The following is a 26827-nucleotide window of genomic DNA, read 5'->3' as shown; positions in this document are numbered from 1 at the left end:
ACACAGGTAGAGAACTAGAAAAATATTAAAAATAATTAAAGATATAGTAAAATATAACAGTATTTACATTGCAATGGAATAGAAGGAATAAATGATGGAATACAAATCAGCAGCACAAGTTGGCAGAGAAGGTAACCATAGAAACAAAACTAAGTGGCTGTTTCCACCGTAAATGAAAACAGTGTCCATGTACATGTAACTGTAATCTGATGTTTTCAACTCACTAGATGAAGTTTAATTTATTTTAATGTCAGTACACATAACTTAAGAGTACCGAAATTGTGAACACAACCACAACCTTGCTCCTCACCTGCCTGCTGCGATGTCTCCCCATCATCTGCTGTTTTAGTCATGTTCAGTAGCTTAAAGCCTTAGTTTGACCGCAGGCCGACACTGATGGTTAGTTACTGTCAGCATGACTTCACCCCTCTGCTCTGGCCCAACAGTACAGCGTCTACCCCATTATCTGGGCGGCAGGTCGAGGCCACGCAGAGATTGTCCATCTCCTGCTGCAGCACGGAGCCAAGGTCAACTGCTCGGACAAGGTAACTACATCCTGACAGATGTTCATCATTTACTTGTTATTAATCACACAGAAAATGTAATTAGTGGTAGGATTCAAGTGAACATCCACCTTCCTCTTCCCCAAGTTCATCTTCCCTCTTCCTATATTAATTAACCTTCATTCTGGATCATTCACAAGTACCTAAGGTGTCGATTAGATATATTTTTGCCACTCATGCCTTATGTATTTATATTTTTCTTCGCAGTATGGCACCACTCCTTTGATCTGGGCAGCGAGGAAAGGCCACTATGACTCTGTGATGCACCTTCTGACCAACGGAGCTGATGTGGACCAAGAAGGAGCCGTAAGTAGATTGTTGATTTCCTGTGAATAGTACTTTATTATTTTACAGGAGCATTCAGTAGAGATACAACCCTATTGTGCTTTCACCTAAAAAGACAAGCGATATTGGACTTTTTATTCAAAGTGTATTTTCTCTGCGACAAGTAAAGTTGTTTGAACAATAGTTGCGCCACATAAATAGTACTGCAGTTTACAGTTATAGTTATCATAATTATAAATAAGAGGATCTAGAAAATGTTAAATTCAAGTACACCGTTGCTAAAGATATTGATCAGAGTTCAATATGATATTTTTATGAATAAAATAATGTTGATTATTACATTTGATCACAATACCTACATATTAATGTTAAAATATGTAGATTTTACTGTAAGGGTTCTTCGCTATGTCTGGAGAGTTTAGAAAGCCTTTGATAGTTTGATGTGTAGAAAAAATAATATTTGTAGATCCGATACTCTTTATGGCTTTGCACCGCACAATTATTTGATGTAGTAAAACATTTGCCAATGTTTCCAAACACTGTTGATTTCTGATTTGGTAGTCTCAGGAGGCGTTTTAACAGCTGAACACGTCTCATTTTGTGTTGGGTTCATCATGGGTGCCTTGACACACATAGCGGCCTGTTCTCACCAGTGTAGTTTTCACATAATCAAGATTTAATGCTCCCGAGCGCCACAAACTCATTAGTAAACTGCGATATTAAATCATTGATTGCATCGATGACGCAGCACATCTGTGCTCCTTCGAGTCATGTTGCATTTGTGCTGTCACACACTGATAGATGTGATGGTTCGACATGTAGCATTAATAATCAGATGGAACTATAGGAGCTAATGTTGCGGAGCAATTAATTCATGTGTGATTTAGAAGCTCTAGTGCCTTGGTAAATGTATGAGTTATTGTGCTTGCTGGACAATATATCAATAATAATTTGCCATTAAGCCCGAAGTGTCCCCCAGAGCTGCTGAATTAAACTGATAACATTTGGGAAATAACGTTTTTTAATCATCAACAATCAATTATTGAACATCTGCCATTTTCTCCACTAACCAAAATCCTCAAGTAGAGGGAAACATCTGTAGCGGTAATCTTGAACAATTTGACAGAACCTGAAATCGGCTAATTTAAATCTTTCTTTATGTTTTCAGAACTCCATGACGGCTCTGATTGTGGCGGTGAAAGGTGGCTATACAGAGGTTGTAAAGGAGCTGCTGAAGAGTAACCCAAACGTCAACATGACCGACAAGGATGGCAACACCGCCCTCGCCATTGCTGCCAAGGACGGTCACACCGAGATCGTACAGGACCTGCTGGATGCCGGCACCTATGTCAATATCCTGGACAGGGTGAGGCCTCCTTACAAGATGCAGAAGAGTAGTTCAAATGAAATGCAATGAGAGCCAAATAAAATCTATCTGTTTGTTTTTCCTTTCACCATCTCTATCAGAGTGGGGAGACGATGCTGATTGGAGCGGTGAGAGGAGGCCATGTGGAGATAGTCCGAGCTCTGCTGAACAAATACGCTGATATTGACGTCAGGGGAATGGTAGGAGCTCCTTTCCCACTATCTCCACTGCCTTACTGATGTTTTGAAACAGGCAGGAGGCCTTCTTGTGTTCACTATGTGATATGTCACACTGCTACTCAATACCGTTTGATCTGTTGTTTCTTGGTAAAGTAAACTTTGCTCCATTAGATTACACAAATGTACACCAGCATACTGTTAGGAGTACATACACAAATACTTATACGCATTATCAGTTCTGCACAATATATGTCTACAATACTTATTGTATTTTTAACACAGTTTGTACGATTTTTTACAATATTATCCTTGTCCTTTTCACCACAGGATGGAAAGACTGCCCTCTACTGGGCAGTGGAGAAAGGCAACGCCTCCATGGTGAGAGACATCCTGCAGTGTAACCCGGACACCGAGAGCTGCACTAAGGTACGGCACACTCAATTTTTAAGAAGAAAAAAAGTTTCATTATGTTTACCAAGTCCCATACTGAGTTTGCTGTTTCAATTGTTTCCACTGACCATATTAAATAAGAAAAGGAACAACAGAAATCTACACTTCCTGAAAAGATCTGTTTTAAATATTGCTTTATAACAGCTTACCCTAGGCCTTTTGGGATTTTGAAAGTATGTGTGTTGGCAATTGTATCTGTCTTACTTGTGTAGTGTTCAAAGTGAATGTGTTTTGTTCAGAATAAAATGCTAAATGATGTGTATCTTTGCATTTTAGGATGGAGAGACCCCACTCATCAAATCCACAAAAATGAGGAACATAGAGATAGTGGAACTCCTGCTGGATAAAGGAGCCAAGGTGTCTGCAGTGGAGAAGGTAATATTTAAAACACACTTGCACATCAGACACACCTGAATGGAAACATATTGTCATAACAGCATATTAGCTTTTATACAGGTATTAAATCTAGTAACCTGGAGGTTCCTTCTTTGCCCACTTTTTAAAGTGTTTTTTCCAGAGTTTTCTAATAGATATCTGCCAATGTATTTTTTGTCCCTTCAGAAAGGAGACACGCCGCTCCACATTGCCATCAGAGGGCGCAGCAGAAAGCTGGCTGAGCTGTTGCTGAGGAACCCTAAGGATGGCCGCCTTCTCTACCGCCCCAACAAAGCTGGAGAAACACCATACAACATTGACTGCACCCACCAGAAAAGCATCCTCACACAGATATTTGGAGCCAGTAAGACCTTTTTCTTCCATAATATCCAGAAAGAATTGTGTTAAAAAACAAGCTCATAGCCCTGTGAAGCAATTGGAAATGAAACTGCTTTACTTTGTGTCAGGGAATAATTTCCATAGATGTTTACCTTTTGCCCTCTGACGCAAATGCCCAGCCTTGGGCAGCATGCTATCTCCCTTAAGGAGGGGCTGCCCTAGCATTTTGTTGGTGTTACCAGTTTGTGACCGGGCAACTGTCGGTCAGAGATAGTTATTGTTGTGGGACACCTGGCACACATCCTTCTCGGGGTGTAGATGACCTCGAGCCATAAGCGACAACAAATGTGATTCAGTGTCCTCAGCTGTTTAGTCTATCTATTGAAGAATGTTGATTATTACACTCTGAACTAGTTAAAACCTCGAGCAAGGTTCTTCAGAATTGATTGTGGCATCTCAACCATGGCCCGTGACATGTCTTGTGAATTCTCCGGCCGAAGCTCCAAAATAAACCGTCAGTGTTTGCCATCAAAGCTCCAGCTCTCCTCGTGTCTCTCTGAGTCCTGACTCCAATTGCTTCAGAAGTTTCCCCCACACTTTGTATTCTCTTCTGTAGTGTTCATTTCGTTGAAATATGTTCGTCAACGACCTTTTTTTCCATGACGAAAACGAGACGATGACGAGACGGCACCGACGGCAGTAAACAATAACTGTAACGAAATCATCATGCAATATCGTTGACGAAAAGTGACGAGACGAAAATGTAGTTTACTAAATAAAAACTATGCCAAAATCTCTCTTTACTTTCGTTGACGAAAAATGAGGAGACTAAATATTATCAAAGATAACGTTACATCTCTGATAGTCAGTTTTTCTCCCATCAGTTCCATTTCCGGTGCTGCGGCTGGGCAGCAGCTGTGTGTCTGTGCCGCGCGCGGAGGTACATTTCAATTACACCGGGCAGCGGCACAATATGAACTGTCAGGAAGACTCGGGTCTAACTCATGGTCTAACTAACCTTATTTAACAGAAAATAAAATGGCAACAACAGGGCTTGGGAGCAGTGGTCGCACTTGCGTTAACCGAATACCCCCCCCGTCAACGCGAGTGAGTGATACATTGTGCACTCGACGGGTAATAATGGATTATGACGGAAATGTTACGATCCTGTCCGTCAAAATGACTGACAACGAAAAAGTCTAAAGCCACCACTGCTTGGGAGAAAGAAACGATGTGATATTTGGGCCCATTTTCGCTACAATGAGGCGGAGAAAAAAAGCGAATGCATTGTTTTATCAGAAGGGAAGCAATGTGGCCATAACACAGCTGTTAAAACACCACAAACCTGACCAGATACTCTCTGCAAAGCTGCATTCTTAATCATTCAACCTGTGTTTTTCATCAAATAAGGACAAGATATAATCTTATTGTGAAATAAGTTTGACTAAAATGACAAATTATTGGTTTTGGCTAGACTAGTTTGACTGAAATGTTCTATATAATCTGATGACTAAAAAAGACTCAACAGTTTTCATTGACAAAAAGTAGACTAAAATAATTAGTTTTCTTTGACTAAAATAAGACTAAAATGCTCAGACTTTTAGTCGACTAAAACTTGACTAAATAAGAACAGGATCAAGGTGACTAAATATGACTACAACTAAAAAGGAAATTTAACACAGGACTAAGACTAAAACTAAATAAAAAAATAGCTGACGAAATTAACACTACTCTTCTGCACTTTTTAATATGTTCCCTCTCCCTCTCTCTTTCTCTCAGAGCACCTCTCCCCCTCTGAGTCTGATGGAGACATGTTGGGTTATGACCTGTATAGCAGTGCTCTAGCAGACATCCTGAGTGAGCCCACCATGCAGCCCCCGATCTGCGTTGGCCTGTACGCCCAGTGGGGCAGCGGCAAATCCTTCCTTCTTAAGAAACTGGAGGGTAAGTAAGCATTAAAACCTGTCTCATACAAAAACATAAAAATAAAGAATTGTGAAAATTAGCTTTTTACACTGTGCCTTTCCTCAGGTTCTTCAATACGACTGTAACCTCTTGATTTTTTCACCTTATAAATGATTCAAATAACTGAAATAAAACGTTTTCCCTTCCTTCTGTCCATCAGATGAGATGAAGACCTTTGCAGGCCAGCAGATAGAGCCCTTGTTCCAGTTCTCCTGGCTGGTGGTCTTCCTCACCCTGCTGCTCTGCGGCTCACTGGCTATGGTTCTGGGATTTACTGTCGATCCCCAGCTGGCAATCGCCGTCTCCCTCAGCCTCCTCGCTCTGCTCTACATCTTCTTTGGTGAGGAGACAGATTAGCAACACATAACTGATGAAGACTTACAGCTAGAGTGTTCTCAGTTTCACATGAGGATGACTTGTGCTTCTCAACTTGGACATTCTTATGGATAACACTTACTGATGTTTATGAATAGAGCGTACCATTGTAATCATGAATTTATTTATTTTTTGGCTTGTGAACTAAAAATGTAAAACAATTCCCCTTGTTCTCTCCACAGTGTTGGTGTACTTTGGAAGTCGGCGTGAGAGGGAGAGCTGGCACTGGGCGTGGGTCATCAGCACCCATCTGGCTCGCCAAGTCGGTTACATGGAGCTGCTGCTCAAACTGATGTTTGTCAACCCCCCCGAACTTCCTGAGCAGACCACCCGCGCACTGCCTGTCAGGTAACTGTTACACACACACACACAGACACTCACACACACACACACACACACACACACACACACACACAGCTCTGTCAGATGTCAAAAGTAAATATATCCCAATTGCAGTCTCACTCTGCATTTATTACGAGTTGTAAAATCCAATAGGTGGGTTAGTACCATTGCCTATTACATCTTTAATTGTAATGTTAACAACATTGTAAAAATAAAACAGTAATCCCAGTCCAGTGTGAATCCCTGAATCATTTCTGTTTCTCTCATGTGACACAGGTTCCTGTTCACAGACTACAACCGTCTGTCCAGTGTTGGAGGGGAGACCTCCATGGCTGAGATGATCGCCACGCTCTCTGATGCCTGTGAGAGAGAGTTTGGCTTCATGGCCTCCAGGCTCTTCAGGGTTTTCAAGAAAGATGAGATCCAAGGTGATGTTGCCATCTTTAGATCTAGTTATGTTTTGACATTTCAGCCAGCACACAAAGTTACAGTCAGACTGTCATTGAGATCACAAATCACATTTCAATCAGGAGAGACGGTTTTGATGTAATAATACATATTTATTGCGCAGATGCACAAATGAATGCAATGGTAATTTTGGCGATTAGGCCCCGTTGTGCAGGAAGTATCATTCGGGAAGGTAGAACCGATCCGATGAAACCCCCCTGGGGTCTAGACACTGGTGGTGGTGAATGGATAGTTGGGTCGGTCTGAAGAGGAGTGGTTTAGCTTGACCCTGCATTCAGAGGGACAGGAGGTGAAAAGGGGGTGGAGGAGGGTTGCGCCGATTCACATGGAATGAGAGCTGTCAGAGGGGAGAGCAGATTTAAAAGGTTTGACAGAGCGCTATGATAGGCTCTTGGGAATAGAGCGAAGTGATTGGTTAAGCTGAAGAGTGACGCCCCCGGTCACTTATTGAGAGGAGAGAGAGTAATAACATGGGAATAGAAATACATGAATGAGTAGAGACAGTTTTCCTGGTTGAACTTGCGCTGAGCTCCATTTACATTAATTACATTGGCAATTATGAGCTTGCATTAATCGGTCAACCGCTGACATGAACTCAAATATGCATGTTTGGTGTACAGATTTTGAAGTGAAATATATGCCCTTTTTAAAAAGACAGTAAACCTGGTCGCCTTAATCAGTTTTGTTTTTTTAAATGTAGTATTTAAACTTCTTTTGAATTACTGCACCATTAGAATGAGAATGAGAAAAGACGTTCTCTTTTCAAAGCAATATGAAACTCTTGTAGGCACTGCTTCAAATGAATAGTTTAGACAGTCTTTTCTCTATTTTACACATACTTTCTCAAAAGATCTTAATATCTGAAGGTTGTTTTTGTTCAATCTACATAGAAAATGTATTTTCTGAGTGTTTTTATAATCTAAACGCACCCCTCACATATTATCCTCTTCTTTCCTCTGGCACCCCAGGTAAGAAGTGGAAGAAAACATGCTGCGTTCCCTCCTTCGTGCTGTTTGTCTTGACACTTGGATGCCTGATCACTGGTGTGGCCCTGTTGGCCATCTTTAAGGTTGGTTAAAGATTATTGCACGTCTCAAACATCTTGGTCACTGGACATCAGCAATGCATTTATTTCAATGCTTTTTTTCCCCAGGTGGACCCTAATAACTTCACAGTAAATGCAGTGCTGATAGCCATGGCCAGTGTGGTGGGTCTGGCCTTACTGCTCAACTTCAGGACCTGGTGGCAGGTGGCTGACTCTGTCCTCAACTCCCAGAGGAAACGTCTGCACAGTGCTGCCAACAACTTACATAAACTCAAGAGTGAAGGGTTTATGAAGGTAGGCGAATAAACCGTATATTCATTTTACCCAATCAAGGAGCAAATTCTTCTACATCCTGTTGTCATGACTGAATGGGCATTCCATTAGTTTATATAGTTATCAAGCTGTAGTCACTATTCCAATCAATGTTTCTTTTCCTTGTTTTGAGACATTGTTTTTATTCCCTCTGTCTCACATTAGGTTCTGAAGCATGAAGTGGAACTAATGTCAAAAATGGCCAAAACCATTGATGGCTTTACCCAGAACCAGACACGCATGGCCGTCATCATCGACGGACTGGACGCCTGTGAGCAGGACAAAGTTCTGCAGATGCTGGACACGGTGTGTGTGACCACATGTTTCTGTGGTTGGGACATATGCTGAATGTCCACCAATGTTCCTTATGAGGAGAGAGCTTATTTGGCTGCTTACTTCGATTGATTTGTCTTCAGTGAAAAACTCGGGACATTTGGAAAAACTCTGGTGACATTACTGTAGCATATAGAAAGTAGGCTTGTTTTGGCTGTGTTTGTCTATCTGTAGATTTATATGTCAGACAGCTCTATGGCTGTAGGATTGAGCGGTGACAATTCATAGTATAAGGGCAAACATCCTCTGGTTGGTGCTCATGGTTTAAAAAAAAAGAAGCCAAAAATAGATTTAAGGAAGTATATATACTGGTCTATCATACAATGATGGTTTGAGTGAAAATAAATCAAGATATTGTTCTCTAGGAAACATGCTGATAAAAGCTGTGACAAAGCTCTCCCATGTACCCTGCCAGCACTTTTCTGCTTGAAAAAAACACACTCTATATTGACACACTACCTAAATAATAAGTTCCTCTTTATAATACGGTTATATGAATCACGTACGCTTATCAACATCAATCAATCAAGCACATTTCAAACAACTGACTGTTGTGGAGCTGCTGCCATGTGGCCTTCACTTACACTGGGTCTTTCAGCACTGTGCAGCCACCCAGGTGTTAGCAGCTGGCTCAGCTCGCCTCCAGGTTTACTTTCTTCCTTCCAGCTGCTGTAATAACATTTTCTGCAGCCAAATGTTATTATTCGATGAAGAAATCCCAGTGAAGATGGCAACCTCCTGTGTACTAATGTAATCTTCTCATATCCACAACCACCACCAAGTCACCATCAGATATTCAAACACTGGGACATTTATTTTTGTAGGTTATACTTTTCTTTTCTTCACTTTTTATACTTTTCCTACATGATAACGTGCCTTAAGATGCAGATCATGTGATGGCGCCTCAGTTGCTGGAGCTGACAGCTGCTGCAGGGACAGGGGCTCATCATGCGGGGCGAGGCTGAGCGTGTTGGCCAGTGGTTAACGAACCATGTATGCGTGTAGCACAAATCGATGTCCTGTGACACTTGGACAATGTCCCTTAGTTAGCAGAGTGGAAATCCCCTAACACCATGTGCTGAGGACAGTCAGTTCTCACAGGAGTCAATTCAGTTTAAGGGCTACGGCCGACTCTTGCCTCTAGCTGTCGTGTTTTTGACAATTGATGTGATTGTAAACTGCCCATTTTTTACAACAAAGTGGGCTTTGCAAATAATTCAGCAAATCAGTGAAGCTGTTTTTCATTACAAATAGTGCAACATGTATCATCGTTTGAAAAAACAATTCAATTGAATAAAAAAAAAAAGGTTGTGACGGATGTCCTTTACACACTAACTTATGGTTTCTTTCTTATTCCAGGTCAGGGTACTCTTCTCCAAAGGGCCTTTTATTTCCGTTTTTGCCAGTGACCCCCATATCATCATCAAAGCTATCAACCAAAACCTCAACAGTGTGCTGAGAGACTCCAACATCAACGGACACGACTACATGAGGAACATCGTCCACCTGCCAGTATTCCTCAACAGCAGAGGCCTCAGCACGGCCAAAAAGCTCTGCACCGCTGCCCCCGTCCACGGGGAGCCACTGCCTGCTGAGGGTAAAGGATAACGGCTAATAGAACATTTATTGTACTGTTTGGATTCATTTATATCACTCTTTTTTTTTTCTAAACAACATAACAATGGTCAGTAAAATACAATACCGGTTGGGTAAGGTTTAGGGGGTTAGGTAGCTCAAAAACATATTAGTTATTCTTTCCCCAACCTATAGTCATTATTTCTTTATTTGAAATCTTATTCTCTTGTTATTATAATTTAAGATATTGTATTGTGAACATGTTTAGAGGATTGCTTTCAGTTTATGGCCATTTTAGGCATGAATTGACAGAATGGGAAAATATATTATTCTATTTTATTTGAGAGGTACATTTTTATATCCGCATGCAAGCATTGGTCAGATGTGAATCTCTATGTTTCTCTTCCTCTCTCTCTCTCTGATCAGGATGGCATGAAGACTTGGACAGGAAGATGTCTCAGACCAGCATGGACCAGGCCAAGTTTGGCAGCAAGAACGCCCTCAACCGCAGGGTAACCGCTATTCAAGTCAAGATTATTTGTGTAAACCAAGATCACATACGATGTTTTGTTGGGGTTTACATTTCCACATCAATGTTCCCAACCCGGCCCAAGATCTAAAGAAGACAGTGAAGAACAATGGCACACAATAAAGACTATGGGAGAAACATTTTGAAGAGAAAACCCCCCTTTGCTAATTGCTGGGGATGTGTCATAGATGTAAGAATGGCATTAATAATAGACAGGCAATAATAGAAAGTAGGATTATAATATATCCAAATGAGATATAGAAAGACCAATATATCAAGCACTGCTTTTCTACTTGTCATTTTAAATAGAAAGGGTGCACACCCCATCGTTACCAATGACAACCAAGCCAACAATAATAAGAAATCGCAGAAAAAGCTTTTGATTCCAAATGAAAGCAGATGAACGAGGTAAAATAAATTAGTTTTCCCACCACACTTAATATTCCCACAACGCTCATTTTACCTGGAAATACCATAGAGCTGGAAATGAATGATTGATGCCTTGACATTAATCAAACAAAATTGAATGCAGTTAATTCGCTGCAACGAGAAGAGAAAACATGGGATTGAGGTTAGAGATGCTGCCTTGGAAGCCCCCCCCCCCCCACTTGCTCTCTCTTTTTTTTTTTCGGCCTCCTCCCTGCAGTGGGGGAGGCGGTGGTGCAGTACAGACGTTGTGTTGGCAGGCAGTGCGGAGGCCAGAGGACAGAAGGAGACACACAGAGACGAAGAGAGAGGTGCTCGGTGTGCGGCCAAGGTTCCTGGTGTAATTGATGTAATGACTGTTTATCCTTCCTGCTGCGTTGCCACAGCCTAATGACAAGGCCTAGCAGCAGTGGGTCCCTGTGACAACACACTGGCACCAGGACTGCTGGCAGGAGGCTAAGTGACTCTGCTGCTGTCGCTGATGCCTTCCTCCCCCCTGCGAGACCTTCCCTCTACCCCTCCCTCCTTCCCGCCTCCTCCTCTTGTTTGTTTGTTTGACATTTGTTTGTACCTCGGGTTTATCTAGTACCCTCAATTATTGGTGTTGGCCCTTCTATTATGGGGCGGCATGCTCTTTTTATTTGCCCTCTGCCACTAGCTAGCTCTTGGCAGGAGGGCCCTCTGTCTACAAGTGGAGATTAAAATGAGGGCAGGAGGGGGAAATGAATTAGTGGCTCTCCATTTTCATGTAGCTTCTCAAGTCGCGGATAACATTAGGAGTATCTCTACCATCTTATTTCCATTTTTTGGGAATGAATAATGTCCTTTTTTATAAGGAAAATAACTCGAATAAATCCACCACCCTCTCAATGTATGACAATGGTTCACAGAAAAGTGTATCAGCAAGTAGAAAAGCACCAGTGAGAGTAAGTAAATACAGACACAATCATCCGAACCAATGAAGCTGTAAATCTAAAGTCAAAATCAATACATATTGGACAGTCATCCACACAGGACTGTTTGTATGATGGACCTTTTCAGTTGTGACTGACTGGGGGCCATATGCCTCGTCTCACTATAGAAAGAGGTCATGAGACTGGCATTATGACTTCAAAGTCAACCAAAAGCCTCGCCTTGGCTCATGACCACAGCAGCTGTCTGATATCATCACAGATGTTCTCTGCTAGATCTGTGTCAACAGCTCGCCTGTGTGTCATGACTGTTCAGCTTCGGACAGTGGCTCTTTGATTTTTATTTGTAGTCATAGGGATTGGTATGTTTTGCTCATTAAAAGATGGATGATGTAGTGGGGAAGACAGAAGAAGCTGATGTTTTTAAAGTTCAACTATTAAATACAAAATGTTTGCTGGAGTATCTTTACAGTCTGAAACTGCTTGTAAACCATTGATAAAATGTTGAATGAATAAAATAGCCCAGAAATATATAATTGGGTTGCATAATGTAAATATGGATTAACATGGATATGACAACATGAGGCCGGCTATCCACCTTCATCTACATTTCTTTCTCAATCTAGTCAAGCTTAAGGTTTTACAGTGACATGAACCGAGATGACCCTCGAGCCTGAAATGCCAGCGCTCCTGTCTCACGTTGTAAAGCTAGCAGTGATGACGCAAAAGTATCAAAACGTGTGCTAGGGTCTGTTCATGCTTTTGTTTAGCATGCTGTGGTTGTGTTTGTTTTACTTCTGTGACTGTAAGAGAGTTCTTCTTTGCCACCGGTATGTGCTATATTTGATTCACTGAATTGAATAAAAATACCATTCTGATACATTAAAGCTGCATTAAAACACCACATATAATCATAGTCATAAAGACGTATATTGTCCAAGCCATCTAGAAAACAGTACAAATCGAAAAATGTCCAATCTTAAGCTAATTTAGGCTCTCTCTGTGTATAGGACACATACAGGCGTCGGCAGATGCAGAGGACAATCACGAGACAGATGTCCTTCGACCTGACCAAGCTGCTGGTGACTGAGGACTGGTTCAGTGACATCAGCCCACAGACCATGAGGAGGCTGCTCAACATAGTCTCCATTACAGGTAAAGAAGAAACAATATTCTGCTTAAGAGCCACCCTCATTTCAACAACAACCCTAAATAAACTCTTAAATTCAAGATGATTGTCAGATTTAGTTAGCCATAGGGAAGAAATACTGAGGATCGAGGAGGGAAAAACATAAACACACAGATGGAATTTAATACTAGACCACTAGAGGTCAATATTATGTTATGGAGGGGGTGAATTTAACCAAGCATTTTAATGAAAACTTAGCTCATAGGTTTCTGAGATGACCTTTGTTTTCTCAGATTAGACCAGCGATTTCTTAGGCCACTAATCCCCCTCACCTTTGTTATAGGTCGTCTGTTGAGGGCCAATCAGATCATCTTCAACTGGGACCGGCTGGCCTCTTGGATCAACCTGACCGAGGAGTGGCCTTACAGAACGTCATGGATAATCCTCTTTCTGGAAGAGAACGACGGAGTGTCCGACCACACTGCTCTCAAGACCATCTATGAGAGGTACACACACAGGCACACACACACATGCATAGACGGACAAAACCCCCATCTCTTTAGCTACTAATCTGTTCTACAAGTTGTACATGCTTTCTTTCATTTCTAACTTCCTTTTTATCTTGGGTGACGACTCTAGCACACTTAGGTGACCTTGATTAGTTTAAGGACCCGGTGTTGTTGGTAAACTAAACCCCCGCCTGTGGCTTCTGTGTCCTGACCTTTCTTTACGAGAATATCCTGAACAGAATTTAAGTTTTGCATTCAATAAATACTCACATTTCTTTATGTTCTTTCTTTGAAATACTGATATAACTAACTCTTACCAGGAGGTGGCAGTAGAGGATTTGGTTTTCACTGTTAGCAACATTAGTGAGTCCCTGAGAATAGCTTTGAGTGCAACAGTAATTGGCAACTGACAGACAGATTTTGTAATTGATCATAATGCACAAGTCAAATAGATGACTGAAATACAGCCTGGTCTTCTCCGGACTAATCCAGGGACACTTTTCCTTCAAATTGGACAAAAGAAAGTCAATGCTCAAGCATCTTTGTTTGATCAGTGGAGGAAAGTATTGTGTCTCTGTGTGTATTCAGTACGACTGTTCATGCCTTTTGTATGTGTGTGGTCACGGATGCTTTTCAGCATGCTAACCGCAGACAGGAGGAGGAGGCCGACACGGGCCGAGTCGATGGGTTTGGGTGCTGCTGTGTATCAGTCGATGGCCTTTAAAGGTTGCACTCTGTCACAATACACTAGTGCCTATGACTCCTGCGGCAGGGAAGCGTCACAGACAGTTACTGTCAGCCAGTCAGCCAGCTAGATTCAGCAGACATCCCTCCCTCCCCCATCTCCACAGCCTCATTAGAGTAGGTTTGCTTTTCAGAGGACAATAGGAATTACCTTCCATTTCTTTGATGTTACAGGGGACATGTCAAGTATGAGGGGAGGTCAGACTACAAGGTATTCGAGGAGAAGCATTTCAGTTAGAGGTTTTGATTATTTTAGCTGAATATGATGATATATGCCCTCTACAAATGTTCATTTATGCGGTAAAAATGCACTTCTCTGTTTATCTTTATAATGTTTCATTATAGTGGACATCCTTAAGGAAATGTGCACACTTTTTACCACAAATATTCTGGAAAATCCGACTCAGATATATAATTATACACTGGAATAGCCAGCAAATGCTGCTGTGTTTCTACATCTTGCCTGGCTTCGAGCGCCTTCTTCCCCACATCACTGGATTGTGCTTACACCGCTCATTAGCCTTAATATAGCCATCGTCTTGTTGTTGACCAACAGCCCTGTCTTTCTTCATCTTCCTCCTCACTGGCTGTCTTTCCAAATGGCTGCTCTGTACTGTAGTGGCCGTCGGAGGAGCAGCCTTAATGATGATGACAGGAAGCCTCAAACAGGCTAAACACAACGCCTAGCCTAGAGGCCTTATCTCTTGCGCTAATCTTCCGCTGATAAGACTCAGGCCTCTGTCTGTGTGTCTTTTTCCGTCTCTCTTCTCTTTTCTTCCCCTTCCTTATGATCTGAGGCTCTTGAGTCCCTTTTATTATTCTGTCTTTTTCCCTCAGCAGTCGATAGGCCCTTTACTGGCCTCTCAGAAACTCAAGCCCCACTGTGTGTCTGCTTCAGAAATGGATATCTTCTTTTTCTTGCTTTCCTTTTTTTACATGAACACCACATGTGCTCACACTCGCACATATATCACATGTTACTTCCTGTATAGTATACTTAGCATCCTTTTGGTTTAATTCCGTTACCAACGCAGTTAAGCCCTAATGTGTGGTCTTGTTTGTGTTTAACATGCATTCATAGAAACGAGTTATTGTGCTCAGCCATTTTTACACAGCGGAACAGCACATCCCCTGAGCGTTACTAAGTGAATATATTAGTGGTGAAGTGAACGTGGGGGTGAGTCAGCCCCTTATAGGTCAACTGTCGCCCTGCATCTCAGTCACATACTGTAGCTGCATGCTCTTCCTCTCCTCTCCTCTTTGTAAGGCTTGCTATGGCTGAGTACATAGAGAATCAGAAATATTACACTTTCTTAAGTCATAGTCTGGATCAATCTTAAAAATAATGGCCTTCTACAGCTACATCTGTTTAAAGATAAGGTTTAAATGTAGGTTCGATCCTTGCCTGAGGTCTTTTATAGTTGGCTCAGTTTTATACCCTTCTAAATTCAAACAAAATTGAGCCATCCACTACAAAACCAACGGGGAACATTGCATGAGTTACATATAGAGTGCCTCTCAGGGATGACAGCTACTCTATGGCATGTACCTGAACTCCTAGAAAAGAGAGAAAAAATAGAAATCCACCCGCCCACCTTTGCCTCATATCTCACACAAACACTCGCTTTCAAAACGGCTAAGAGCTGTTTTTAGCAACTTGCCTGGCAATAACAAGTGCCATGAAGGGCTGTGAAGTGTCATTGTAGGACACGGCGTGAAGAGAAATGTGTAGCGCTAATTCCCGTAGCGGGAGTGGGCCAGTACAGCCTTCCTAATCTGATGGAGAATGTGTAATCAGTTAATAACCTCAGCGATTTCTATCATTAATGGTAAGACCGGTGGCTGCCAGGACTAAAGCAAGGTAGCAGGGGGGAAAACAACAAAGATGGCACTGTGTGTAGGAGATATTAGTTCAAAGCAACACACACGTATTGCAGCTAAAATGTTGGTCTCACTATTTACGTTGAGTAAACTCCAAATCCCCCCTCGAGCAGTGAGCCATCGCCGTGGCCTGCCCAGCACACTGACTGAAGCGGAAAAACAAAAACGAGAAGTGTTTTGGACCGATCCTTTAATTTGTAGCTGTCAAATTAACAGCCCCAAATCCGTGTTTCCAATGCTGTTTTTCCAGCACGGGCTAATTGAATTTAGAGCCTGCAGCCTTGTGACTATCATTTTCAGCTGTATCATTTATTCCTTGTCAGTATCCTAGTTTGTTCTCAGGAGCCAGTTGTTCCTTGTTTTAGCTGCCATTAGAGACTTAACGACTATCGCTAACCTAGCTCTCTCCTGCTTCATGGTTATTGCATCGAAGCAGTTTTGCTATTTCCAGAGACCGTTGATGGGCTTTTGGATGTTTATTTTCTTGATGTTGTTTAGAGTCATTACATTACAGAAAAACTGTAAGTAGAGGGATTCCAAGTGACTGAGCAAGTACAGGTTCTTTCTGACCTCATCCCTTTTGATTTGAACACTTTTAAGTAATATATAGTGCTACATATTGGCAGACAACCAAAAGACAGATATCTCTTATTTATGAAAAAATATAACAGTATTGTTGTTTGGCCTTCGGAAAGCTTTCAGTAGGTTAAAGCCCTGCCATAGGAGTGAAAGCTCTAACATCAATCCCACAGTGTAGCATGGATATATAAGTGAATTCAAGTTTAGGGGTCATAATCAGCTCCCTGTGTCTCTGTAATTCCTGTATTCCTTAAAGAAGAATGCTAAATGCTCTCTTTAGGCAACAGTGTCAGGCAATTACTTTCATTATTAGTTTTACATTTGTTTTGACAGTGATTATTTATTTGAAAGTGAAATAGTTCTGTGTTTCGGTTGAGGGGTTAACATATTTGGACCTAATGATGTATGGGGGCGGGCCCCTCAGAGAGTTTATTCTTGGATGCCCAGATCCCGTTTTCAGCACGAGGAAAAAAAAAGTGTCACTGGTCCACTGAGCAGGTTCCTGCACTGCTCTGACATCTGGTGCCCTGTCTGTGCCAGGATGCCCCCGCCGCACTCAGGAGTGTGTTTCTGGCGCTGCACCTGAATCCTCTGTTCATTACACACACCCACACACACACATACACACCAACACCAACTATTGCCTATAGACACACTTACACACACACATGCACAGACTGTGGTAACATGCATTCACGCTCTAACTGAAACAAGCTCGCGTACAAACACTATTTGCCACTACAAACTGCATTTGCGATTGAACATATGCATGCACACACACACACACACACACACACACACACACACACACACACACACACACACACACACACACACACACACACACACACACACACACACATACACATACACATACACATACACACACACATACCTAGATCTCACACCAGTGCAAGAGCATATGTCACCCCCAACTCCTCTGAGAATCAGTGTAATTAATCAGACCTGAGATGCAGGCTGCATTCAACAAACACGCTTACACACACACACAGACACAGACACAGACACACAGACACACACACTCAGCGCAAGAGGCAGAACACTGCAGAGACATGTTTGTCAGGCAAAATTGTAGTGTTTAAAAGGGATGTTCATGGGAATCTATTATTTTTCTCTTGTGCGTTTTGTTTTTGTGACCCTGCATTCGCGGAACAAACTCCCCCCTCTGATCGACGTGATTATAGCCAGGCACTTCTTGGACACTTGAAAACTTTTTTTTTTGTACACTTATAACACTCTGAATAAATACTTAGCCAGGCAATTCAGTCTTAATTAGAGAGACTCTTATCCCGAGTAGTGAAACATTAAGATGACACTCTCTTCATCCAGGATTACTTTAATTGGCACAATTATTGTAATTTGGTCGCAATTATGTGCTGGAATAAAGTGCAGTTCCAAAGCTCATGCGGGTGATTCCCTTTGTGTGGATTCCTTTAATAAGCTCTTAAATATCTGGCCGTCTGAGAAAAATAGGCTGAATCCCATTCTTTTTTCATGATGAATACTTTTGAACTCCTTCTGCCCTCAATTGGAAAATCTTTATTCTTTGCAACGTGGCCTATTGTTCGTGTTAAATACCGTCGTATTTGTGACAATTTCTGTCATCTAGATGCAAAAGAAATGCTACAAAATGAATCCCCCCTCCTTTCCCTATGTCCCCTTCTAAGGGAACCCATTGTCCCCCTGTTAAATCCCTCCAAGAGGTGTTTCAGTGAAAGACGGGGTAGAACTGGTAATGCCGTAGCTCATTGCAATGGCAAGAGGCCTGAAAACGTGTATGAATTCATAGAGGCTGCTGTGAATCCGCCTAGGTCTCAATAGAGTTCTTCTGCCTTGATCACTGATAGGACAGCAGCATTGATTCTACACACCAGTGTGCAGACAGACCCCCTGACTGGCAAGTGGATAGATAAAGACAGAGACAAAAAAAGAAAGTATGGTAGGTGTGAGATAAAGATGGGAAAACGGAGAGGGTTGGCATTAGATAAGAAAGGGCATTAAGAGAGGGAGAGAGAAAAAGAGATTCCAGTCTCTGGAGGTAAAAAGAGGTAAAAGAATTAAAGTGTGTGAATACTGCAGAGGATCAGACCAGATACCAGCAGGATTACTGCTAGACGAGTTTGCCATGGGGGTGTTGGGGTCTCAGGTGTATTCAGTGCTGCAGGTGATGCTGCTGCACCAAGTGAGATAGTGCAGGTGGTGGACACACACAGATTCCTGCTCCTGTCCCCTGGGTCCCACACGGCTGTTTATTCAGTGAAGCTGGTCCTATGCTCATTCCATTCGAGTGTTTTGTGTGTCGTCCCGGCTTGCATTGTCATTCCTCCATCCCTCAGGTGATTGGCCGCGGTGATTCAGATTAAAATCAGCCATAGCCAGCTCCACCACCACAAATGCATAAAACAGCCACAGCCAGTATGTACAGGTGACGCAGGAGGAGGTGTTTGTGTGCATGGGCAAGGTGAGTTTCTTTGGTTGTGCATGCATGTTTGTGTGTTCAAAGGCTACCACGTGACGATGGAAAGAACGTCATGCAGCATTCTTTGTTAGAAAATCCTCAAAGCCCTTTTCATTTCTGCCTGTAAGCCGAGGTTGAAGGATTAGTCTAATTGGTCTGAAACAAGAGAAGTGCTCTGTTCCATTTCTTGTGCAAAGCATAAAGAATCATTTCAAATGCCTCTTCCACACCTCTGACTCTACTACACCTCTGACTGCCCTCTGCTCTTTAGTCATAGAGACGTCCATCAGTGACAACAATTAAATGTCACACTGAGATGAAAGGACAGGAGGGCTGAGAAGAAGATATCTGCCTGATACTCTGGTATTTATGTGGTGTCGAGCATTATCGCCGATCTCTCTCCTGCTCTGCTTTCTCTTTGTGCCGGAACTGCTGGAAGGTGGGGGGCTGAATATAAATAGCAGCGAAGGGTTGCAAAGGGGTCAGCGCTGACCTTTAAGTGGACAACGAGATTTGCCACTCAGCCGCCGCAGGAGCCACGGGCACACTTGATAGTTGCACACACACGTATGTACACACAAACACAACCCCTAACTGAAGTTAACATCCTGGCCCTTCAAGACTCAATGGAGGTGTGTGTGTGTGTGTGTGTGTGTGTGTGTGTGTGTGTGTGTGTGTGTGTGTGTGTGTGTGTGTGTGTGTGTGTGTGTGTGTGTGTGTGTGTGTGTGTGTGTGTGTGTGTGTGTGTGTGTGTGTGTGTGTGTGTGTGTGTGTGTGTGTGTGTGTGGGTGTGTGTGGTGTGTGTGTGTGTGTGTGTGTGTGTGTGTGTGTGTGTGTGTGTGTGTGTGTGTGTGTGTGTGTGTGTGTGTGTGTGTGTGTGTGTGTTGTGTGTGTGTGTGTGTGTGTGTGTGTGTGTGTGTGTGTGTGTGTGTGTGTGTGTGTGTGTGTGTGTGTGTGTGTGTGTGTGTGTGTGTGTGTGTGTGTGTGTGTGTGTGTGTGTGTGTGTGTGTGTGTGTGTGTGTGTGTGTGTGTGTGTGTGTGTGTGTGTGTGTGTGTGAAAACCCCCCCTGAAATGGCAAAGACTGACTAAGCAAGCTGGTAAGACCAAAAAAAGGAGACTAAATTATTGCTATTTTGGGAGTGTCCTTTTCTTCCCCATCTTTCTGTTTAAAGCCGCTTTTTCATTCGGCATGTGATCATGCTACCATCCACTGTACAGCTCGAGGATTTAGTTATCAGATTTGTCTGTGCAGGTCTCTCGAGTAATGTGCTTCAAGAAGTTCTTAATAATCAGGGGAGTTGCTAAATACAAGATGCACATTTGACTAGAGAAAAGCTTTGGTAATAAGTTTATCCATACCACATACTCTCTCTGTATAGCTCTGTCTCTCCCATGCACAAGCATTTGATGACATTTCCCTATCAATCTTTCTCATCTCATTTTTGATGCAAACATCACAGAACATTTAATCAGAGGATTACTGGTTCATCCTGAGAATCCCAAGCTTTATTTGACAGATTCATCATTCACTATATAGATTTTAACTTCCATTACAGATTTAAACCAGATGTATTCTGATCCTATCTGCTGCGGAAAAGCACATTTGTCTCCACTTTTGCAGTCTACCCCACTTAACTCTGCACCATACGGCCTATCAACTGACCATTACAGCTATCAAACAACCACATGGGCTGATATCAACTCTGCGGTCACAATCATCGAACTTTACCATGGCCCAAAGATTCTCCAAACTCTCTTCTGACGCATAAATCTACAAGCTGAGGTTTACGTTTTTTACTATTTGTCAAGAATGAGGCCTTAGTTACTGTGAGTGAAGGGTTCAGTTAAGGTTTTTGGGGTCTGGAACAAGGAGTTTCTGCAGTACACATGAGTTTAATCAACATTTTAGGGAACCACTGAGTCCTGAGCCCTTCTCAAAAGAGACGCCGCTCTCTCCGAAGCAGCTCAGTTTTTTTATCAGCCTGATGTGTTTCCCATTAGCCTGCTTGTCTCTGTGGTTTGCTTTGGGATGCACAGGTCCAGCTTAGTACACGAGAGTTTCAATTATTTGGCTTTACTTTGCCACGAATGTATATGGAAAGCAGACGCTGCCACAAGTTGTCGGTTGGCACTGCCAAGACAAGAAAGCGAGAGAGAGAGTCAGAGAGGCAAGTAGAGACGGAGGGTGTCCACATTACTTGAAGCATTTCATTTAAATCAAGGAAATACGTCTGGATTTTAGGGAGACAAAGAACATGGCGTCATTTAAAGTGAAAACACATTTTTGCTCTCCCCCTTTGCCTTTGGGGTGGTGGAGGCTTTGGCAGCTTCTACAGTAACAATAACCTCTCTCAGCATTGATGCTGCGAGTCCACGCGCCAGCCCGCCTGTCCACTGTTTTCCCAGAGTAGGCCTCCCTGGGTTCATCCACACGCTTGGCAGACACTGTGCCAGCGCATCTGACCAGGAGAGGAATGTGTCGGACCCGGGCCTGGTTAACTTCTTCACCCACACACTGTTGTACTGGTCACACAGTGTCTGACATTGAAACTCTTGAGCTTCTCAAACACAATGTGCACAGGCGTGTGTCTGTTCCGCAGGCATCCCTCTCTGTCTTTGGGCCCCTTTATGGAAATGTTTGGCAGCAAGGCCACCGCTTTGTTGTGTGTGTGTGCGCATGTCGTCCATAAGCACAGAGGCCAGCTGTAAAGCAAAGTCAAGTGGCACAGTCATACTTTCAGCACCCAAATAGCGGATGGAGGGGATAGAGACTTGAATTCTGCTCATTCCTGTCAGCTGCAGCGTGTGGGAGGTTGAGAGCAGAAGAAAGGCTATGCTCCAGTCAGCTTTGGGACCTATTAGCATTTGGATAAGCTCAGAAAGCTCCCAGTGGCCACGCCACACAGAGAGTGGTTGGGCCTAAGCGCCTGCTCTGCTGCTGCTATAAGCCGGGTCCTGTCAATGGACCCTTTGTGCAGGGACGGCTGCCGGGCTGCCCGACGGCCTTTATCTCACTCGTCCTCGGTCTGCTTGAAAGTAGCACGGCAGTTTTCCTTGGCGCTCCAACCCGAGCATCCATCTTGTCATTTGGCAACTGATTGCTGATAAGAATGGCTTTGTTCATTTTGCCTGTATCGTCTGTTCACTGTGAAAATGACTAAGTCTGAAGTGATTTGTGTCAATAGCTTAATGCCAGCAACTCGTCATGCAAAGGATGTCATTTGAAGTGGTTAAACCTCATTGACAAACGGCTGCTGTCATTTAATGGGCACTGTTTGTTCTGTAACAACTCATGGTAAAGAGCGCTCTAATGGAGTGTCATCTGTCAGTTCATCTGTCATTTAGTCATTCTGTTTCCTCCTTCTTTTTTTGTTTTTTATAATTCTTCTGGTCAATCATCTCTTGATGTTTGAGGCCCTCTAATATTGACCGATGATTTTACAGGGCCAGTGTTTAAGTGTGAGCTCCACTTTGTGTCTGATCAGCCTCTCCTGCAGACTTGTCTGTTCGATCAGCTGGGAACGTCAGGAATGGACTTCTTACTTTCTCTCTTCGCCTTTTTTCTTTCCATCTGTCTGGGTGTGACTCGGTGACGGATGTGCTTAATTTGTTCTTGTCACCGACTCCCGGTTGTCTTTGGAGGATGCAGCTGTTTGTGCTACTGCTTGTTCAATGACAGCAGGCCAGAGCAAACACCCGGGTCAGCAAAATATGTGCAATTGAAGCTAGCTTCTTGGATGGCATCATGTTTGGAAATGTACATAAAGGATTTATTTGTATGCCGTGTTAGATTTCTCAAAGGAAAATGACCGTTATATTAAAGCAAGATGGATAAGTTCTTGAACTATTCAGATTAAAACAAATGTATTTAATAAAGAATCTGACTCAGCCAAAAGTGTCTGAGATCCCTACGACTAGATTAGGTTTGAGTTGAGTTTTTATTGTCCTTTTTCAGTTCTGGCACAGTAACCAAACCATTGACTCATTTTCAATGTTCTATAAAAAGACTCAAAACTCTTTGGAGGGTGCTCTCTATATAGCAAAAAGAAGTGCCCTGTGTGTGTGTATGTATTTATGTGTGTGTTTGTGTGTGAGTCACTGGCTCCTGTTGGTCTGTGTCTGCAGACCCACAAATAAACAGCAGTAAGCCAGCTGGAAATGGGGAAAAGGCACAGGCTTCTCTTAGTCTGTATACGGGTTAATACAGTTCATGGGAAAAAGAACCAAACACCCACACGCACTACATGTGATGCTATGTGCACATGCGCAAAAAAGCACACACTCCACCCTTCATCTGTGCCTTTGAATTTCCCTATCATTGCTGGCCAGGTGTATGCAGCCGACATTACACAATTGTTTTTTCGTTGTGTGAATCACCACCGGTGCCATTCACTACTTACTGTTTATGTGTGTGCGTGTGCAGGTAACATCTGTGTCTTCAGAGTCCCACTCATCCTCCCCAGCAGAGGTTACATGAGAGGGGGTTCATCTGTGTGCCAACATGGAGCTTCCTTGACCTCTTGGGTCTTGTTAAAGGTTCTAATGGAAGAAAGACTGAGAGGGCTTTGTCCACTGGAGCCCAGCTGTGCCTCTGTTTCCCCACTGCTCTCATCCTATTCTCTCTTCCTTGTGTGTCTGTACTGGCAGTTGGGTGGGGGACAGTGGACTTTTAGGTAACCCACCTGGACCGGTCTGCCAGGAGGTGGATCCCTGCAGGAAGATAGAGACTGATTTTCGAGGGGTATAATATTGGTGCATAAATGGAAAAATATATTTAGTGTCAATATTCAATTGCATCTTTGCCAGCTAATGTCAATTTTTCAATTGGTATAGATTTGCCTCAGTTATTCTCCTTTTATGCCAAAACGCCTCTTTCGAACACCCCTATCGCTGTACTTCTTTCAAGACTTGTACATTTGGTCAGAGACATCCTTTAGCCACAAGGTCACAGAATCAAGCCCTGTAGCCGCAGATGTGTCCATCAGCAGCCATCTGTCCTGTCAAAAATGTCCTTGAACAGAGGACTGAACCCCTACCTGTTCATATGCTGTAAGACTGCATAGGAAAAACCCTGAAAAGGGAAGTCATTATAAGCCTCAATGCAGTAAACCTTGTATGACATTAGTTGTGGCGGCCATTTTGTTAACTGGATTAGCGTATCTGATTGTTTAGATTATTAGCGTGCTGTGTTGAACCCCTTGGCACTGACCTCACGCTGACTTTGCCTGCGTGCTGCGGCGATGGTACTAATCTTCCAATCAAGTCACAGAAAGGCCAGCCTGTGTGCTCACCGTCAAAAACAGATCAGGCCCCGGGAAAAACCCAAACCATCAGTCTGTGTTTTCAGCGGCACGCAGACTGTGTGATGTATGGGGAGGAGGGGGAATTGGGGTTGAACTGGAAGGAGGGAAGGTTAAGTAGGATGCAGGGAGAGAAAAGGGTCCACTGAGAAAATGATGAAGGGTTGGTTGAGAAATGGAGGCAGAGATGAGAAAAATGTCTCCTCCTTGCTGGAGTCTCCCAATTCATCTGATAAGAGCGGCACATTCAGGTGATGAATGGCCAGTGTCAAAAGTCACTCCGTGTTTCATATTTTCATGTCTGAATGATGGGATTAGCGAGATGTAATGATTGCTCCTGGTTGTTGTGTTTGCTTTTCTTGTAGCCTCGGCCACATGTTACACTGCCCTTGATCAAACTGATATCTTCTTTAACCTTGTGCATCTCAAATTGAATTTCCCACCCAAACACATCAGTATTCATGTTCAGCTGGGTCTAAAATTACTTTGCTTTCCTCACCTGTGCTTTGGCAGGTCACTGAGCATTTCTTGCAGCCACTCAATCTTTTTGTCTGCCACTTCTGAACGTTTCAGAATACTAAACACATGTCACTGGTACCAGACGGTAATATATGGAATAAATCATGTAACTCTGTTCAAGGACTACTTTTTGTAAGGAATTGCTTTTTTAAATAATATTTCATAATGCAAGGAAACCTGCAATGGTGACATAAAATGTTTACCTGCCACAGCCAACATTTAGGCAGGTGCTAACTAGGGATGCCAGCGATTATTCGATTATTCGAATATTCGTTACAGTCTCCATAATCGAAGATTATTTTTAAAATTCGATTTTATTTATATATTTTTTTATTAATATTTATGTTTTTCTTTTTTTTCCTGGTTTGGTTTCAACCAAAATATAGACTAATGCTAATAATAGTAATAGTATTAATAATTGTAAATGACCATTGATCACACCACCAGTTTGTTTTACTGTAAACTTGGAGGAAGCCAGCAGCGCAGAGTGCAGACTGCTGCTGCAGCCTGCTACACACCGACCCCGCCTCCCTCACACGTGCGATTGCTTTATTGGCGACAGAACAGTGAGAACACAACTAAAGATTAACAGAGCAGCACGTCCACAGAAGAGTTCCTTGTGGAACTACTTCGAACTGACAAGTGCAAATTAAGTCAAATGCAAGCTCTGCGAAAATACTTTTTTTTTTTCTCTCCCGCGGGGGGGGGGGGGGGGGGGGGGGGTCGAATAATCGATTAATATTCGCCAGGGCTGTCCGATTTTCGATTTTGATCATGGTCAGTTTCTGGCATCCCTAGTGCTAACTTCATATACTTCATATTTTCAGAAAGGCTGTTGCCACCTCTAAACTAATAGTTTTTCAGATTTAGTTTATATCGTATGAAGCCAGAATTTGTAAAAAAAAATGTAATTGGTCTTAAACTAAACACTTAAGTCTAAAAAGTGCCATTTATTTATATATGGAAATGTTGTTTATTTCTACAGTGTGTACAGGAAAAACTATTTCACACAGTGATGGAACAATCTCCAAACATGGTGTTTACTTGTGGTCTGTGATAACAAACATCACGTTAACTGTAGCAGCGCATCGTGACGCGCTTCCGTCTGCTGCTTGCTAAATTACCCTGATTGTCATCTTCTCAGGTTTCCTCCTCTGCTGAGAAAAGATAACATCCCTCACTCTATCTGTCCTCAAACATCCCCCTTTCACTATCTTGCCTTCTCTAAATCCAGTTATCTCTCTGCTCTCATGATGATGATGACCGTTGCATATCTGTTCAATCTTAACAGTACTGCTTGCTATTTCCTCTTTTTCTTTTTTTATCAGCCTGTGATGTTTTCAGCTTGCAGTCAGAATTGAGTGTGAACTGACATGTTGACATATTTGTGTCATATGCCAGTAATACTGCACAACTTATTGTTTTCTCTGTAATATTTGTTGGTTTTCCACATGAATAGTTTAAGAATTTAGTCGCATAACTTTCATGTCTTTCATTATCTCCAATGTATACTTACTTTGAAGATCCTAAGTCAAAACAACCAATTAGTCATGTTCTCCAAATCATTCAGATTAATATTATGTCATTTCTATATTGAGCAGATTTAAGAAGACATCAGTACATAAATAAATATAAACATCTCTCTTTTTTTCTTTGAAGAATTTCCAAGAACATCCCCACCACTAAGGACGTGGAGCCGCTGCTGGAGATCGATGGAGACATCCGCAGCTTTGAGGTCTTCCTGTCCTCCAGGACCCCCGTGCTCGCTGCCAAGGATGTGGAGATGTTCCTGCCCTGCACCGTCAACCTGGACCCTAAACTCAGGGAGATCATAGCAGGTTCATACAC

At 42.7% G+C, this 26827-nt stretch overlaps 1 protein-coding gene across 1 annotated transcript in view; it reads left to right on the top strand.

Moving 5' to 3' along the window:
* The window catches only part of kidins220a (kinase D-interacting substrate 220a), a 48408-nt gene that overhangs the window by 8851 nt on the left and 12730 nt on the right, over positions 1-26827 (top strand). The window contains exons 6-24 of the mRNA XM_034132462.1: positions 447-545; positions 771-869; positions 2017-2214; positions 2316-2414; positions 2721-2819; positions 3120-3218; positions 3405-3582; positions 5337-5501; positions 5683-5862; positions 6080-6245; positions 6516-6667; positions 7676-7776; positions 7861-8046; positions 8230-8370; positions 9757-9994; positions 10399-10484; positions 12849-12993; positions 13311-13473; positions 26639-26817. Of these exons, the coding sequence (XP_033988353.1) occupies positions 447-545; positions 771-869; positions 2017-2214; positions 2316-2414; positions 2721-2819; positions 3120-3218; positions 3405-3582; positions 5337-5501; positions 5683-5862; positions 6080-6245; positions 6516-6667; positions 7676-7776; positions 7861-8046; positions 8230-8370; positions 9757-9994; positions 10399-10484; positions 12849-12993; positions 13311-13473; positions 26639-26817 (2773 nt within the window). The remainder of the gene's footprint in view (positions 1-446; positions 546-770; positions 870-2016; positions 2215-2315; positions 2415-2720; positions 2820-3119; positions 3219-3404; positions 3583-5336; positions 5502-5682; positions 5863-6079; positions 6246-6515; positions 6668-7675; positions 7777-7860; positions 8047-8229; positions 8371-9756; positions 9995-10398; positions 10485-12848; positions 12994-13310; positions 13474-26638; positions 26818-26827) is intronic.

The sequence above is a fragment of the Trematomus bernacchii genome, unplaced genomic scaffold, assembly GCF_902827165.1.
Source record: "Trematomus bernacchii unplaced genomic scaffold, fTreBer1.1, whole genome shotgun sequence".
In the NCBI taxonomy this organism is placed as follows: domain Eukaryota; kingdom Metazoa; phylum Chordata; class Actinopteri; order Perciformes; family Nototheniidae; genus Trematomus; species Trematomus bernacchii.
This window is presented reverse-complemented; position numbering and strand designations above follow the sequence as displayed.